This window comes from Dipodomys spectabilis, unplaced genomic scaffold (genome assembly GCF_019054845.1).
Source record: "Dipodomys spectabilis isolate Male_0828 unplaced genomic scaffold, ASM1905484v1 ptg000231l, whole genome shotgun sequence".
In the NCBI taxonomy this organism is placed as follows: Eukaryota; Metazoa; Chordata; class Mammalia; order Rodentia; family Heteromyidae; genus Dipodomys; species Dipodomys spectabilis.
In genome coordinates, this window is record NW_024870908.1 from 8,165,108 (window position 1) to 8,180,973 (window position 15,866).

Sequence of the window (15,866 nt, forward strand, 5' to 3'; positions counted from 1 at the left end):
CGACCCCGTGCCCGCCTCTCGGGTCACGTGGGCGTGGAACCCGGAAGTGGCGTCCGCGGAGCGACGGAAGCCGGGGCGGCGCGCCTGCGCGCGCGGAGCGGTCCGAGCACCGCCGGCCGCGGCTGAGGAGCGGGACCGGGGTCGGGGACCCGGCCCGGGACATGGGCCGCCGGAGGGCATCGCGCGGGCCTGGGGCCGAGGGCGCCCGCGCCCGGCGCCCGCCCGGCCGCTCCCTGGAGGCGCTCGCCGAGGAGGTGGGCGCCGCGCTGCGCGGTGAGCGGGGGCCCGGGGCGGGGCGGGGGCGGGGCGGGGCGGGGCCCGGAGGTGGGGGCGGGGCCCGGGGCGCGGCCGGAGGTGGGGGAGGGGAGGGGCCCGAAGGTAGGGAGGGGGCGGGGCCTGGGAGGGCGCGGGGAGGGGCGGGGCCCGGGAGGGGAGGGGGCCGAGGAGGGGAGGGGAGAGGCCCGGAGGTGGGGGCGGGGCCCTGGAGGGGCGGGGCCTGGGAGGGAAGGGCCCGGGAGGGCGCGGGGAGGGGCGGGGCCTGGGAGGGGAGGGGCCGAGGAGGGGAGGGGAGAGGCCCGGAGGTGGGGGCGGGGCCCTGGAGGGGCGGGGCCTGGGAGGGAAGGGCCCGGGAGGGCGCGGGGAGGGGCGGGGCCTGGGAGGGGAGGGGCCCGGAGGTGGGGGCGGGGCCCTGGAGGGGCGGGGCCTGGGAGGGAAGGGCCCGGGAGGGCGCGGGGAGGGGCGGGGCCTGGGAGGGAAGGGCCCGGGAGGGCGCGGGGGAGGGGAGGGGCCCGGGAGGCGCGGGGGCCGGTCGGGGAGCAGCCCGGCCCCGCGCTGAGGCCCCGCGCTCTCCTCTCTCTTGGAGCAGCGTGCGTGGAGCCCGCGGCGGCCGAGCAAGCGGGCGGCCCGGGCCCGGCAGCGCTGCCCTGCCCGCTGGCCATGTGGGAGCTGGGCCACTGCGACCCCCCGGCGCTGCACGGGCCGCAAGCTGGCCCGCCTGGGCCTGGTGCGCGGCCTGCGCCTGGGCCACAGGTTCCGCGGCCTGGTGCTCAGCCCCGCGGGCGCGCAGTGCGTGTCCCCGGCAGACAGGTAGGCGCGGCCGGCCCCCCCCCTCCCCCCCCCCCCCCCCGTCCCTGTGTCCCCGCCCCCCGTTCCTGTGCCCCGCCCCCCGGCCCTGTGTCCCCGCCCCCCCGGCCCTGTGTCCCCGCCCCCCGGCCCTGTGTCCCCGCCCCCCCGGGTTCCTGTGTCCCCGCCCCCCGGCCCTGTGTCCCCGCCCCCCAGGACCCGGGTCCCCGCCCCCGGCCCTGTGTCCCCGCCCCCCAGGACCCGGGTCCCCGCCCCCGGACTTCCCCCGCAGGCCCGGTGCGCGCGCCCGGCCTAGGAGGAAGGAAGCATTGCTCTCAAGCCGGCCGCCGCGGCCTCGGGCGCCCCACGGGCCCTTCGCTGGGGTGTGAGGGCTGGGGAATGGCTGGCTTAGAACCCCAGTCAGGCCAGGCGCCCTGGCAGCCCGTCCTCAGGGCACCCCACGGTCCACCGCACGCTGTCCCGCAGGCAGCTGGTGGCCCGGTCTGGGATCGCTGTTATAGACTGCTCGTGGGCCAGACTGGACGAGACACCCTTGGAGAAGATGCGGGGCGGCCACACGCGGCTGCTGCCCTACCTGGTGGCTGCCAACCCTGTCAACTACGGCCGGCCCTGCAGGCTTTCCTGCGTCGAGGCTTTTGCTGCCACCTTCTGTATTGTGGGTGAGCCCTGGGGGGCCTGGCCTGGTGGTCTCACTGTGCCCCCACCCCTGGCTTTTCCCACGCAGCCCCCGGAGGGGTATGAAGTGTTTCAGGGGAGCTACCAGGCAGGATGGTTTCACTCCCAGCCCCCAAGTCTCGGTTTATAGAAGGAAGGTGGAGCGAGGCGAGCGCACTACCGCTGAGCCACAGCGCCACTCCCAGAAGAGTCTCACAGACTCTCCTGCCACGGCTGGCTTTGAACTGCGATCCTCAGATCTCAGCCTCCCGAGTAGCTGGGATGACAGGCGTGAGCCACTGGCACCTGGCTATCCTCAGGCAGTTTTTGGAGCCCCATATGAAGACTCAGAAGTTGGAATAAGAGAGGAACCCCCGGGGGAGGGGAAGCTACAGGGGTGGGAATTGCTGGGAGGCCGCACCAGCCAGCAGGGTGGTCAGGGTACTCTCTCCAGAGAGACCACTGACACCCCTGTCCTGGCCTCTGCACCATCAGGCTTTCCAGATCTTGGTGTCATTTTGCTGCAGAAGTTTAAGTGGGGCAAGGGCTTCTTGGACCTGAACCGCCACCTCCTGGATAAGTACGCTGCCTGCAGTGGTCCGGAGGAGGTAGTGCAGGCAGAACAGGCGTTCCTGGCCAGCGAGAAGGACAGGCCCCAGGAGGAGGAAATCGGTGAGGGCTGCGGGATGGGCGGGAGCTTCTGGGGCACGCACTTGTCTCTGTCCTGGCTGTCCTGGTCACCGTCCTCTCTCCATTCAGATCCCTTTGATGTGGATTCAGGTCGAGAGTTTGCAAACCCCAACAGACCTGTGGCCAGCACCCGGTAGGTCCTGGGGACTTTGGGGTTTGTGATAGCACAGCACGGGCATTACTCAGGCCTCTGGCGGCGGGGGGGGGGGGGGGGGGGGGGGGGGAGGAGTGTGAAGGGAGGGGGTGGAGGTCTCCTAAGACAACCGGGGGCGGGGAGGGGGTGAAGGGGAGGGGGTGAGGTCTCCCAAGACAACCGGGCAGGACTCGCAGTGCAGGAGGCAAGGTTCTGAGGTCAGTGTCATGGGGAGGGCCGTGGACGGGCAGGGAGGATGCCACGAGGGACACACACGTACTCCCTTCCAGACTGCCTATGGAAACAAGTGACAGCGACGAGTCTGAGGATCAGGGGCCTGGCTCTGAGGACGGAGGCGGCAGCAGCAGCAGCAGCTGCTCGGAGGAGGAGGAGGAGGAGGCAGAGCAGGAAGAGGGGGAGGAAGAGGAGGCGGCGGCGGCTCCTAGAGCCAGAGCCCCAGCCCCAGCTTGGAAAGGAATTAAGTAACGGCAAAGAGACTGAAGGATGCAGACACGACGTTGTTGAGAGGACTGGAAGTCCAGCGACAGCAGTGGGACATGGGGTGGACAGGGCCTGGCAGCACCAGCCCGCTGCAGCGGCCCGCAGGGCTGAAGGCCCGCCTTGGGCTCTCCGCAAGCCGCAGGCCTTGGAAGGGGGGGTCTGGGCACGGAGGGCCGGGAGCGCGCTGCCTGCTGGGGTACGCAGCGGGGGCACGGGCTGTGCTTGCATGCACGTGTGTGGAGGGCAGCCGAGGGACACCGAGCTCCTTGTCCTGCTCGTCAGCCTCTGGGACCCCGGGAAACCTCCCGAAGCTTGGGGCCAGATGGGGCCTGGGATGAGCACGCGCAGCCCTGCCGCCTCCTGTGAGCGGCGCTTCCAGAGCCAGGAGAGGGAGCCGAGCTCGGCACTCACACCTCGCTTTCCTTAAAAGTTGGGTCACCCAAACCTGAGCCTGGCCTCCTGTCTCACCTGGGGGATCGGGTAGAACTTCCTTGGGAGCTGTTCTCTACCCCGCGCCTCTCGCGGGCACGGCGCGCTGCCATTCAGGGTGTGCAGCCTCCCTGGCCGCTGCCGGGGACCTTTCACCTCCCACCCGTGGCCTCCAGAGCGTCTGCGGACACCGCCGCCGGAGCGCACCGCCGCCGGAGCTGCCCACACTTGGAGCAGTGCGCGAGGGGTTCACAGCACATCACAGCCAACAGAGTCACGGGGCACAGCCACACCAGCATGCAAGGGGGGCACCAGGGGACGCGGGGAGCTCAGGGGTCAGCCTCCATGCACTTCTCCAGCTCCTTGAGTTTCTTGACAAACTCCTGCGCCTCCTTGTTGTTCCGGCCTTCCAGCATGCGCAGCGCAGACCTCACTGGGGAGACGGGGCGGGGGGGGGGGAGGAGGGGGGCCTGAGGCGGGGCCAGGCTCACGGCACACACACACACACACACATGCACACGCACGTGGCCAGGCTCACGGCACACACACACACGCACGTGGCCAGGCTCACGGCACACACACACATGCACACGCACGTGGCCAGGCTCATGGCACACACGCACACACACACACACGTGGCCAGGCTCACGGCACACACACACACACACACACACGTGGCCAGGCTCACGGCACACACACACACCCCTGGCCTCACGGCGGGCAGGGCCCCCAATGCTTGCTACACACACACACCCTGGCCTCACGGCGGGCAGGGCCCCCAATGCTTGCTCACCCTGGGCCCGGGGCCGGCGCAGGTGCAGGGTGACGGGCTGGCCGGCCCTCGCGCCCCCTCCGGCCTGAGGCCTCAGGACCCCGCTGACCCCGCTCAGGCTCAGGGCCGCCTCCCCGGCGAAGTCGTTGGTGGACAGCCAGTCATGGTCCATGACGGTGAACAGCACGCAGGCCCCGCGGCGCCGGCAGGCCTCCATGGGCACGGAGCTGCGGGCGGGCGGCCGGTCAGGGGTGTGCCATGCCGCGCGGGCGCGCGGGCGCGGGCCGGGTACTCACAAGTGGAAGAGCTCATCGTAGACCGGGTGCAGCGTCCGCGTCTTCACCTGCGTCCTCTGGCTGCGGACCAGCGGGAAGAGGTGTGGCGGGCCCAGCTCCACAATCACAAAGGGGTCGCTCAGGCCTGCGGGGTACAGCCGTGAGCCCACCGGCCCGGCCCCCCCAGCCCCCTGCAGGCCTGAGGGGTACAGCTGTGAGCCCGCGGTCCCCCCCCAGCCCCCTGCAGGCCTGCGGGGTACAGCCCTGAGCCCGCCCCCCCCAGGCCTGCGGGGTACAGCCGTGAGCCTGCCGTCCCCCCCCCAGGCCTGCGGGGTACAGCCCTGAGCCTGCCGTCCCCCCCGCCCCCCAGGCCTGCGGGGTACAGCCCTGAGCCCGCCGTCCCCCCCTGCTCCCCCAGGCCTGCGGGATACAGCCCTGAGCCCGCCGTCCCCCCCTCCCGGCACCCCCGCCGGCACTGCCAGGCCTCACCGTTGGTGTCCAGGGGGAGCAGGTCTGCCGCGTGCAGCACCTCCACAGCCAGCCGCTGCTCGGCCACCTCGTAATGGCAGCGGACACTCAGGCGGCCGAACCGGTTCTGCTCCAGAGACCGCTGAGAAAGAGGGCATGAGCAGAGACGCTTGGGGCCGGCGCCCGCTCCCGCGGCCGCCGCTGCTCACCTGCTTGAGCTTGTCCAGGTAGAACTGCTCGATGCACTCGCGGGTGGAGCACCTGTGGAGCCGCAGCTCCTCCTCCAGCCTCTGCGGGGAGCCAGAGCCGTGGGTGACGGGGGGGGGGGGGGGGGGGTGCACCTGCACCGCCCCCAGCCAGCCGGCCGTGGCTGGGCAGAGCGGGCGGGGCCCTTACCTTGTAGCTTCCGTCCCTCAGGCTCTCCAGGGGCAGGCCCTGGCCCTCTGCATGGAAGAAACTGACCAGGGCCTGCAGCCGGGAAAGGAGAGGGACATAGGCATGTCAGAGAGCCCGGCTGGCCGGGGGCACGGAGACCCCAGCAATACTCGGTCTCAAGAACCAGGACAAAGCCACTTCTCATACCCGGATACCCCAGGAGGCCCAGGAGGAAGCTGGCACCTGAGACCAGGCGGCCAGGGCGGGGGTGCCAGGGGCTCCTGGCCTCACCTCCAGTGTGAAGTGGAAGCGCCCGTAGAAGTCGGCGGAGACGTCACTGTTGGCACCCAGGGCCTGCAGGATCGCCTGCAGGAGCAGCTCCCACAGAGCCCTCCAGCACCCTGCGGGACGCAGCCCGTAAGCGCCAGCCCTGCCGGGCGCCTGCCCACCCTGCCAGCCCTGAGCACCTGCCTGCCCTGCCAGCCCTGCCGGGCGCCTGCCTGCCCTGAGCGCCTGCCCACCCTGCCAGCCCTGAGCGCCTGCCCGCCCTGCCAGCCCCGCCCGGCACCTGCCCGCCCTGCAAGCCCTGAGCACCTGCCCCGCCAGGCACCTGCCCCCATGAGCACCAGCCCCAGCCGGGGCGCCTGCCCGCCCTGCCAGCCCCACCTGGCAGGCACCTGCCAGCCCGTGAGCCCTGCCCTGCCAGCCCTTGAGCACCAGCCCTCTGTGAGCGCCAGCCCTGCTGGGTACCTGCCCGCCCTGCTAGCTCCGCCCTGCCAGCCCGTGAGCACCAGCCCTGCTGGGCACCTGCCCGCCCTGCCAGCCCTGAGCGCCTGCCCCGCCCTGCAGCGGCTCCGCACCGGGTCAGGTTCTCTTTCACCAGCGAGGCGCTCAGCTGGGCCAGCTTCTCGTCCAGGTACTTCATGAGAGGAGCCACGGCCTGCGGCAGAGCACGAGGCAGCTGAGCCCGCCCCGCCGAGGGCCCGGCCCGCCCCTCTCCTGGAGCGCGTCCCAGCCCAGGGCTCACCTCGTCATTCTGGATGGAGTCGGGGGACAGGCTGATGTGCTGCACATACTTTCGGATGTCCGCCACCATCTGGGAGGGGACACGCTCGCTCAGGGGCGTGGGCCACCAGGACCGGCCGGTGCCCGGGTCCAGCACGCCCCAGCCCCCGGCCGCCCACCTTGGAGGTGAGGTGTGCCGTCACCCGTGCGGGCCTCCCGCTGCAGGTCCTCGTCCAGAGCCTGCGTGCAGCCGAGCAGGGCCCGGGGCAGCGCCCCCCGCCACCCCCGAGGCTCCTTCCGGCCACGCCAGGCCCCGCAGAGCCTGCCCCGAAGCCCTGCGTACCACCTCCACGTTGTTGAGCACCACGCAGAGCTGCGGAGGGGCAGCCAGCAGCTGGTGGGGCCGTGCACGTGCTGCCCGCCAGCCCCGCCCCGCCAACCTCCCCGGGGCCCCCCGCTCACCGGCTGGCTCACCACCTCGCCCCGCTGCCCCCGGCTGACTGTCCACTTTCTTCCGTAGCAGCTCGGTGTAGAAGAGCGTGGTCTCACACATGTCCTGGGGGAGTGGGGGTGGGTGAGCCCTCTTCTTTGTCCGCTGTCCCCTGGGCCTGCTCCCCTCCCCACCCCCGCCGATGTACTTCGCTGAGTTGAGTGCCCAGCCCCTGGGCCTGGGCTGGGTCGGGCCAGGCCAGACGGACCCACAGCTCCTGAATGTGGCTGAGGCAGAGGCTGGCGGTGGTGGCAGAGCTGCTGTGCTTGGAGGCCGAGTCCACGGGTTCCAGCTGGGAGGGGCAGAGGCGGGGCCGTGAGGGAGCTGGACCGGAGGGCCTGGGGACACGTCCGCTCGGCAGGGACGCGGTCCACCCCGTGTGCCCACTCACCGAGTCCTGAGCCACCACGCATGCTCACGGCTCACGCAAGAGTCCACGGCACGCACGCCTATCACACATGCTCACGCAAGAGTCCACGGCACGCATGCCTATCACACACGCTCACGCAAGAGTCCACGGCACGCGCCTGCTCACCGAGTCCGAGTCCACGGCCCCCTGGAGCGCCACTTGCCTGATCCCGCAGCACCTGGAGCCACAGCTTCACGGCCGGCAGGAAGGGCGTGTGGAGGCCGCCCAGGGCCAGGGAGCGGCTGTCCCTACAGGGGGCGCCGTCAGGGCTCCGCTGGGCCACAAGGGGCCCCGGGAGCACAGAGCCCCCTCCACGGGGGCTGCGGCCCCGACCCCCGCCTGGGGGAGGCTGGGACAACCCACCGGCCAGGGACGCAGCTCCAGAAGCGCTGGGTGTCTGCCAGCGTCAGGTAGAGCTCAAAGAGCCCCGCAGCCACCTCCAGACTCATCTTGGGGTTCAGCTCCTCTGTCAGCACCCATGCCTCCTCAGCCACCTGCCCGGGAGCGGCGGGGTCAGACCATCCACGCGACACAGGGCCCCCCCGCCCCCCAGCCGGGGGGCCGCGCAGCCCCCCAGAGCCCCGACCCTCACCAGGCGCTCCAGCTGCCGGAAAGTGAGCGTGAAGAAGTCCACGTTGAGGATGCTGCGGAGGACGCACGTCAGACCCCACGCCCGGCGCCCACGCGTCCGTGCCCAGCCCGCGTCCGCGCCCGGGCAGCCTACCCGTGGAAGAGGCTGGCGTAGATGCCGTAGCAAGACTGCAGGTCCTCATAGACGATGTCTGCCAGCTCGATGAGCCCAGGCAGGCGCTGCGGTGCTGGCTGCAAGGGAGCCCGGCTCCGACTGACCTCTGCGCCTGGCAGCCCCCCCAAAGTGCGCCTGCACCCCTCCCCCCACCGTGCCTGCTCCCCCCCACCGTGCCTGCTCCCCCCCAAAGTGCGCCTGCACCCCTCCCCCCACCGTGCCTGCTCCCCCCAACTGAGCCTGCTCCTCCCAAACTATGCCTGCTCCCCCCACCGTGCCTGCTCCCCTTCCCCAACCATGCCTGCTCCCCCCCACGGTGCCCGCACCCCCCAACCTTGCCTGCTGCCCCCCAACTGTGCCTGCTCCCCCCAACCATGCCCGCACCCTTCCCGAGCCTGCTCCCCCCAACTGAGCCTGCTCCCCCCAAACTATGCCTGCTCCCCCCCACCGTGCCTGCGCCCCTCCCGAGCCACACCTGTTCTCGGGGACTCTTGGCGTTCAAGAGCCTGTCATACCACTCTCGGTTTCCTCTCTGCAAAGAAGTCAGTCATCAGTGGGAGGGAAGAGGGGGGACAGGGTCCCCCAAAGCCCGGGCCAGTTGGAACAGACCTTCAGGGCTGCGCAAATGTCCATGTTCAGCTCCGTCTCAAAGGGACAAATCTCAAAGGAGGGCTGGAAGAGCTGCAGCTTGTCCAGACACCTGGTGAGGGGGGGGGGGGCGGGTGCTGGAGTGGGAGTCCCAGCCCCGGCTAACCTCAGCCCTGGGACGCCCGCCCCGCCCCCCCCCCCGCCCCCCCTCACTTCAGCAGCAGCTCCAGGCGGTACACCGCGGTGCTGTTGGTGGCAGGGAAGTAGTCCCGGAGCTGGCGCAGCAGCCGAAGCCCGAACTCCGAGAAGGCAGAGAAGCTGTCGGCCAGGCTCTCCTCCTGGGGGACAGTGCTCTTCTGAGCCCCGCTCAGGAGCTCTAGCACTGCCTGCCCCTGCAACTCCCCCCCCCCCCCGCCCCCCTCCCCGTCCTGAAGAACCACACCCCCGCGGGCCGTCCCAGTCCCCCTCGGTGGCTGTAAGCCCCGGGCCTTTGCACCTGCTGCCCCCTGCCCCGCCCACCAGTGCCCACGCCTGCCCCCATGCTCGCTGCCTCAAGGGGCCTTGGACACACACAGGTCCGTGGCATCTTCTCGGGGTGACTGACACAACCACCCCCCTCGCTGCAGAGGTCGACCTGTCTCCCCCGTCAGGCAGCACCCTGTCCCCCGTAACCTCACCCCCCCCCCCCCCGCGGTCAGGGCACCCACCTGCTCCTGGGGCAGGGAGGCGGCCTCCTCCCAGTGCGCCTGCATATCCTCCAGCAGCCCCAGGAGGTAGCCATAGTCTAGAGTGCGTGTCTGATGGTGGCGGCTGCTGACCTGCCAGTGCCTGGGGGGGGGGCTGTGCTCAGAGCCCCGTCACCCCCACTCAGGGAGCCCCGCCCCGCCCCCTCACGGGAGCCCCGCCCACTCACTGGAGCCCCGCCCCGCCCACTCAGGGAGCCCCGCCCACTCACGGGGGCCCCGCCCACTCACGGGAGCCCCGCCCCGCCCACTCACGGGAGCCCCGCCCACTCACGGGAGCCCCGCCCCGCCCACTCAGGGAGCCCCGCCCCCGCCCGCTCGCGGGAGCCCCGCCCCGCCCCGCCCCGCCCCCTCACGGGAGCCCCGCCCTGCCCCGCCCCCTCACGGGAGCCCCGCCCACTCACTGGAGCCCCGCCCCGCCCACTCACTGGAGCCCCGCCCCGCCCACTCAGGGAGCCCCGCCCCGCCCCGCCCCGCCCCGCCCACTCACAGCACGGCCAGCTGCAGCGGCGACAGGTTGCTCTGTGCCCCGTGCAGGCAGAGGACCGTGGTGGCGGGCGCGCTGAGCTCACCGCGCCAGCGGCTGGAGTCGGGCTGGGGGAGAGGCGCGTGAGCAGAGCCCGGGCAGCCCCCGCCCGCCCCCGGAGCTGCCAGGCGCCGTACCTCCTCCACTCGGTGCTCGAGCCGCAGCACGCGGCTGAGCAGCAGCAGGTAGGACAGGAAGCCGGACCGCCCGCGCTGGCTCAGGGCCGTGTCCCTCTGGAAGCGGCACAGCCCGGCGGGTCACCGGGCCTGCTCAGCCCGGGGGGGCAGGCCCGCGCGCCGGGGGCTACCCACCTGCGTGGTGATGAGCTTGAGGACCAGGTGGCAGTCCCCCTGCACCCGCGAGGCGCTGGAGCGAGGCTCCAGCTTGAACCAGCGGTCGGCCCCGGCCACGGGCACCTCCTGCGGGGGAGGGTCGGCCCCGCTGACTCCCCGCTCCCGCACGGCCCCCACGGGAGGCTGGGGAGGCGTGGGCAGCACCCACCGGGTACCGAAGTCGGGAAGCTCCGGGCAGCCCAGGGAAGGGGTGGGGGCAGCGTCACAAGGACACGGGCCGGGCCCCCCGCACGCCGCCTCCCCCCCCGCACGCCGCCTCCCCCCCCCCGCACGCCACCTGCCTCCCCATGCCGCCTCCCCCCCCCCCCGCACGCCGCCTGCCTCCCCCCCGCACGCCGCCTCCCCCCCCACGCCGCCTGCCTCCACCCCCCTCCCCCCGCACGCCGCCTCCCTCCACCCCCTCCCCCCGCACGCCGCCTCCCTCCACCCCCCTCCCCCCGCACGCCGCCTCCCTCCACCCCCCTCCCCCGGCACGCCGCCTCCCCCCCCCCCCCGCACGCCGCCTCCCTCCACCCCCCCTCCCCCCGCACGCCGCCTCCCTCCACCCCCTCCCCCCGCACGCCGCCTCCCTCCACCCCCCCTCCCCCCGCACGCCGCCTCCCTCCACCCCCTCCCCCCGCACGCCGCCTCCCTCCACCCCCTCCCCCCGCACGCCGCCTCCCTCCACCCCCCTCCCCCGGCACGCCGCCTCCCTCCACCCCCCTCCCCCCGCACGCCGCCTCCCCCCCCCCGCACGCCGCCTCCCTCCCCCCCCCCCCCCCCCGCACGCACCCGCACGGGGATGTTGAGGCACCCCAGGAAGTCGTCGGTGTGGTCCTCGGTGGGTCCCCCGGAGCCGTTGGCGCGGGCGGACTTCACAATCTGCTTGAAGTACCTGGGCACAGGGCGGGGGTCACCCTGGCCGTCCCCAGGAAGCCACTGACCTCAGGGCCTCGAGCTGCGGCTACAGGTGGGGGGTGCGGGGAAAGGGGGGCGGGCGCGGGGCGGGGCAGGGCGAGGGACATGGGGCAGGGTACAGGGCAGGGCGCGGGGCAGGGCACAAGGCACGGTGCGCGGGGCAGGGTGAGGGGCGCGGGGCAGAGTGAGGGGCGCGGGGCAGGGTGAGGGGCGCGGGGCAGGGTGAGGGGCGCGGGGCAGGGTGAGGGGCGCGGGGCAGGGTGAGGGGCGCGGGGCGGGGCGCGGGGCGGGGCGCGGGGCGGGGTGCGGACGCGGGGCGGGGCGCGGGGCGGGGAGCGGGGCGGGGGGCGGGGCGGGGCAGGGCGCGGGGCGGGGGGGGCGGGGCGCGGGGGGGGGGCGGGGCGGGGGCGGGGCAGGGCGCGGGGCGCGGGGGGGGCGGGGCGGGGCGCGGGGCGGGGGGCGGGGCGGGGAGCGGGGCGCGGGGCGGGGCGGGGGGCGGGGAGCGGGGCGGGGCGGGGGGCGGGGCGGGGCAGGGCGCGGGGCGCGGGGGGGGGCGGGGCGGGGCGGGGCGCGGGGGCGCGGGGCGGGGCGGGGCGCGGGGGGGGCGGGGCGGGGCGCGGGGGCGCGGGGCGGGGCGGGGCGCGGGGGGGCGGGGCGGGGCGGGGCGCGGCAGGCGCGGGGCGGGGCGGGGCGGGGCGCGGGGCGGGGCAGGCGCGGGGCGGGGCGAGGGCGGGGGCGGGGCGCGGACGCGGGGCCCCAGCACAGCACCTGCTCATGCCTTTCAGGCCGATCACTTCGTTCAGCTTCCTGCAGGCTTCTGCCAGGGACACGTCGTCGTCGTGGTCCCTGCGGGGAGAGCAGGCTTGTCTGGAGCTGCAGAGCCCGGTCCTGCCCTGCCCCCCGCCCGCGGAGCCAAGGCCCGTACCAGATGTCCAGGTGCAGCTGGTCCGCGCTGACATCCTCGATCTCGCTGCGGGGAGCACAGAGATCTCATGTGGGTCCCCGCCCCCCCTCCAGGGCTGGGCAGTGGCAAGTCCGGGGACAGTAGGGGGTATCCACAGCTCCAGCTCCTATGTGCACATCTCGGCTTTGCCAGCTGGGTGGCCGCTGGGGCCCAGCACAGGGCTGGCGCCGAATCGTCCCCCCTCCCCCAGCCCCGCACTCTCCATTGGACATCGGACCCAGCCTGCCCCACCTTGGGGTGCCTAGGGGCAGCAATAAAGCCTGGAACTCGTCCCCTGAGGGTAGAGGGTTCTGAGCCAGTGGGGGGGGGGGGGCGGAGGAAGCTTACAACAGGAAGTCCTCCTTCCAGACGGGGTTCAGAGTGCTGTTCTTGACCTCCGTGACCTGGATGCACTTGGCGGGAAGCGGGCCGCTGCGCTTGCTGCCCTTCCGGAAGCCGAAGCGCTGCTCCTTCTGCCCGCTGGGCTCCCGAGGGGCGCCCGAGGCCGGCAGGATGCCCAGCATGCAGTACGGGTCGCTGAAGCCTGCGTCGGGCAGAGCCTCAGAGGACCGCAGCAGCCTGCCCTCCGCCCTCCGCCCTCCGCAGACGCCAGGACTGGCCAGCCAGGGTCCACCCGGTCCCCACTCACCATTGGGGTCCTTGGCCAGAAGGTTCTTGGCTCGCACGACGGAGACTTTTAGGGCATAGGTGGGAGCCTGTGGGAAACCGCATGGGGCTGGGCAGCTTCAGCAGGACCACGAGGGCCTTCCCCCCCCCCCCCCCCCCCCCCCCCGTCAGCGCCCGGGGACTTACCTTGGCCTTCTTCACACGCTCCATGGCCGCAGCGTGCTCCTCGGGGCTGGTGCCGAACACCTGCGGGAGGTGGGGGGTGAGGCCTGGAGAGGGACTCCAGTCAGGGACCACCGGCGGAGTCCTCTCCCGCCTCCAACCGGTCTGTCCGGATTCTCCCCCTCAGTCGCAGTCCCCCGCCCTCTGTGCCCCTCCCTGTGTGTGAATGCCACCTCTCACCTCTCCGTGGCCTGTCACCTGTCACCTGTGTCTGTCCATTCTGTGTCACCCTGGTGGTGGTGGTGTGGCTGTCCCCGGAGCGGGGACTGGGCTGCTGCTCACCTGCTGCAGGTAGCCCAGCAGGGCCGCCTCATCGTCCACCTGGTCAGGGTCCATGGTGCCGGCGCGGTGCAGGACCGTGTACAAGGCCTCCTCGTACAGCATCTCCACCTGCGGGCGGCAGCTCCTGAGTGTCCGCCCGGGCCTTCCTGCGTGCCCGCTGCCTGCGCCCCGTCCCTCGCCCTGGGCTGCTGGCTGCGGTGGGACACAGGCCTCTGAGCCCTCCCTGCCCGGGCCCTCCTGTGTCAGTACCTCCTCCTGGGTCAGGGCTCTCAGGCCACGGTTGGGGTCCACGGGCTCGGCGGGAGCTGGGGAACCGCTGCGTAAGAGGACCTGGAAGGAGGGAGGGCCAGGATCCCCAAGTTGGGGAGGGCTCTGAGCCCGAGGCCACCCCCGAACCATGGCTGGCTGAGCAGAGCTCCTCCTGGGAGAAGGGGGGGAGGCTGGGGAGGGTGGACGGCAGCCCAGGCTGGGGGGGGGGGGGCTGCAGCCCAGGCTGGTGGGGGGAGTTCACCTCGGGGCAGGGCAGGCGGGGGGGGGGAGAGGTTCACCTTGGGGCAGGGCAGGCGGGGGGGGGGAGAGGTTCACCTCGGGGCAGGGCAGGCTGAGGGGGTTCACCTCGGGGCAGGGCAGGCTGGGGGGGAGTTCACCTCGGGGCAGGGCAGGCGGGGGGGGGTTCACCTCGGGGCAGGGCAGGCTGGGGGGGTTCACCTCGGGGCAGGGCAGGCGGGGGGGTTCACCTCGGGGCAGGGCAGGCGGGGGGGTTCACCTCGGGGCAGGGCAGGCTGAGGGGGTTCACCTCGGGGCAGGGCAGGCTGAGGGGGTTCACCTCGGGGCAGGGCAGGCGGGGGGGGGGGTTCACCTCGGGGCAGGGCAGGCTGAGGGGGTTCACCTCGGGGCAGGGCAGGCGGGGGGGTTCACCTCGGGGCAGGGCAGGCTGAGGGGGTTCACCTCGGGGCAGGGCAGGCTGGGGGGGGTTCACCTCGGGGCAGGGCAGGCGGGGGGGTTCACCTCGGGGCAGGGCAGGCGGGGGGGTTCACCTCGGGGCAGGGCAGGCTGGGGGGAGGGGGTTCACCTTGGGGCAGGGCAGGCGGGGGGGGGGAAGAGGTTCACCTCGGGGCAGGGCAGGCTGGGGGGGAGTTCACCTCGGGGCAGGGCAGGCGGGGGGGGTTCACCTCGGGGCAGGGCAGGCTGGGGGGGGTTCACCTCGGGGCAGGGCAGGCGGGGGGGTTCACCTCGGGGCAGGGCAGGCGGGGGGGTTCACCTCGGGGCAGGGCAGGCTGGGGGGAGGGGGTTCACCTTGGGGCAGGGCAGGCGGGGGGGGGGGAGAGGTTCACCTTGGGGCAGGGCAGGCTGGGGGGGAGTTCACCTCGGGGCAGGGCAGGCGGGGGGGGGGTTCACCTCGGGGCAGGGCAGGCTGGGGGGGGTTCACCTCGGGGCAGGGCAGGCTGGGGGGGGTTCACCTCGGGGCAGGGCAGGCGGGGGGGTTCACCTCGGGGCAGGGCAGGCGGGGGGGTTCACCTTGGGGCAGGGCAGGCTGGGGGGAGGGGGTTCACCTCGGGACAGGGCAGGCGGAGGGGGGAGAGGTTCACCTCGGGGCAGGGCAGGCTGGGGGGGGTTCACCTTGGGGCAGGGCAGGCTGGGGGGGTTCACCTCGGGGCAGGGCAGGCTGGGGGGGTTCACCTCGGGGCAGGGCAGGCTGGGGGGGTTCACCTCGGGGCAGGGCAGGCGGGGGGAGGTTCACCTCGGGGCAGGGCAGGCTGGGGGGGGGTTCACCTCGGGGCAGGGCAGGCGGGGGGGGGGGGAGAGGTTCACCTCGGGGCAGGGCAGGCGGGGGGGTTCACCTCGGGGCAGGGCAGGCTGGGGGGTTCACCTTGGGGCAGGGCAGGCTTGGGGGGGTTCACCTCGGGGCAGGCCAGGCGGAGGGGTTCACTTCGGGGCAGGCCAGGAGGGGGGGGAGGTTCACCTCAGGGCAGGGCAGGTCGAGGGGTTCACCTCGTGGCAGGGCAGGGGGGGGGTTCACCTCGGGGCAGGCCAGGGAGGGGGGTTCACCTCCGGGCTGGCAGGGCGGGGGGGGGGGGGAGAGGTTCACCTCGGGGCAGGGCAGGCCCTGTCTGCCATCTCCTTTCTTCAGGAGGAAGCGCATGTGGGCGAAGAATTCCACACCATCACCAGGTTTCCTGAGAGAGAGGGGCCGGGTCAGCTCAGGCGACCCCTGGGGCGCGCGGGGGCGGGGAAGTGTGACCCCCCACCGTGCCCGGACCTTCAGCCCCCTCCCCTTGGTGAGCTAGCCCGGCCGACAGTGCGGGAGGGCGCCAGGGAGGGAGGGGAGGCGGGGCTGGTGTGGGGGCCGGCCCCCGCTACCCACCAGGCCCCCGTGGCCGGCTCCTGCAGGTGTGCGCTGCTGTCGGGCTCCTGCCCCGTCTTGCGGAGGAAGGACGGGCAGGCCTGCACCTGCCTGAGCACGCTGCTCTTGATCTCCAGCAAAGTGGACATGGTGCCGCTCACCTGCCGCAGGATGAGGCTTTGGGTTGGCGGTGGGTGGCCGCGGGGAGGCCGCGGGGACGCGGGACAGAGCAGGGCAGGGGCCTGGGAGCCCGCTGCCCACGCGGGACTGGCGGACCACACCAGAAGCCCGACGGAGCCTCTGGGAAGTGGC

General features: G+C 73.5%; 2 protein-coding genes across 2 annotated transcripts; one reads left to right on the top strand and one right to left on the bottom strand.

Annotated features, from left to right (window-relative positions):
* The first annotated feature begins 101 nt into the window (after positions 1 to 101).
* Positions 102 to 3,510, top strand: Tsr3 (TSR3 ribosome maturation factor). The gene is given in 7 exon segments (XM_042698281.1): positions 102 to 273; positions 866 to 960; positions 962 to 1,086; positions 1,549 to 1,742; positions 2,233 to 2,409; positions 2,497 to 2,560; positions 2,851 to 3,510. Coding segments are annotated over 7 exon segments (963 nt in total). The 5' UTR covers positions 102 to 161; the 3' UTR covers positions 3,047 to 3,510.
* Positions 3,059 to 15,866, bottom strand: Baiap3 (BAI1 associated protein 3). Its single transcript, XM_042698287.1, is given in 36 exon segments — positions 3,059 to 3,923; positions 4,284 to 4,489; positions 4,559 to 4,682; positions 5,027 to 5,147; positions 5,215 to 5,295; positions 5,402 to 5,473; positions 5,672 to 5,771; positions 6,241 to 6,320; positions 6,408 to 6,476; positions 6,565 to 6,588; positions 6,590 to 6,664; positions 6,666 to 6,758; positions 6,852 to 6,941; positions 7,024 to 7,167; positions 7,411 to 7,441; positions 7,443 to 7,532; positions 7,648 to 7,778; positions 7,877 to 7,928; positions 8,009 to 8,106; positions 8,505 to 8,561; positions 8,639 to 8,729; positions 8,831 to 8,955; positions 9,325 to 9,445; positions 9,851 to 9,954; positions 10,024 to 10,119; positions 10,198 to 10,305; positions 11,011 to 11,113; positions 11,905 to 11,982; positions 12,062 to 12,106; positions 12,428 to 12,623; positions 12,729 to 12,795; positions 12,893 to 12,952; positions 13,211 to 13,318; positions 13,460 to 13,540; positions 15,300 to 15,387; positions 15,576 to 15,866. Coding segments are annotated over 36 exon segments (3,441 nt in total). The 5' UTR covers positions 15,704 to 15,866; the 3' UTR covers positions 3,059 to 3,819.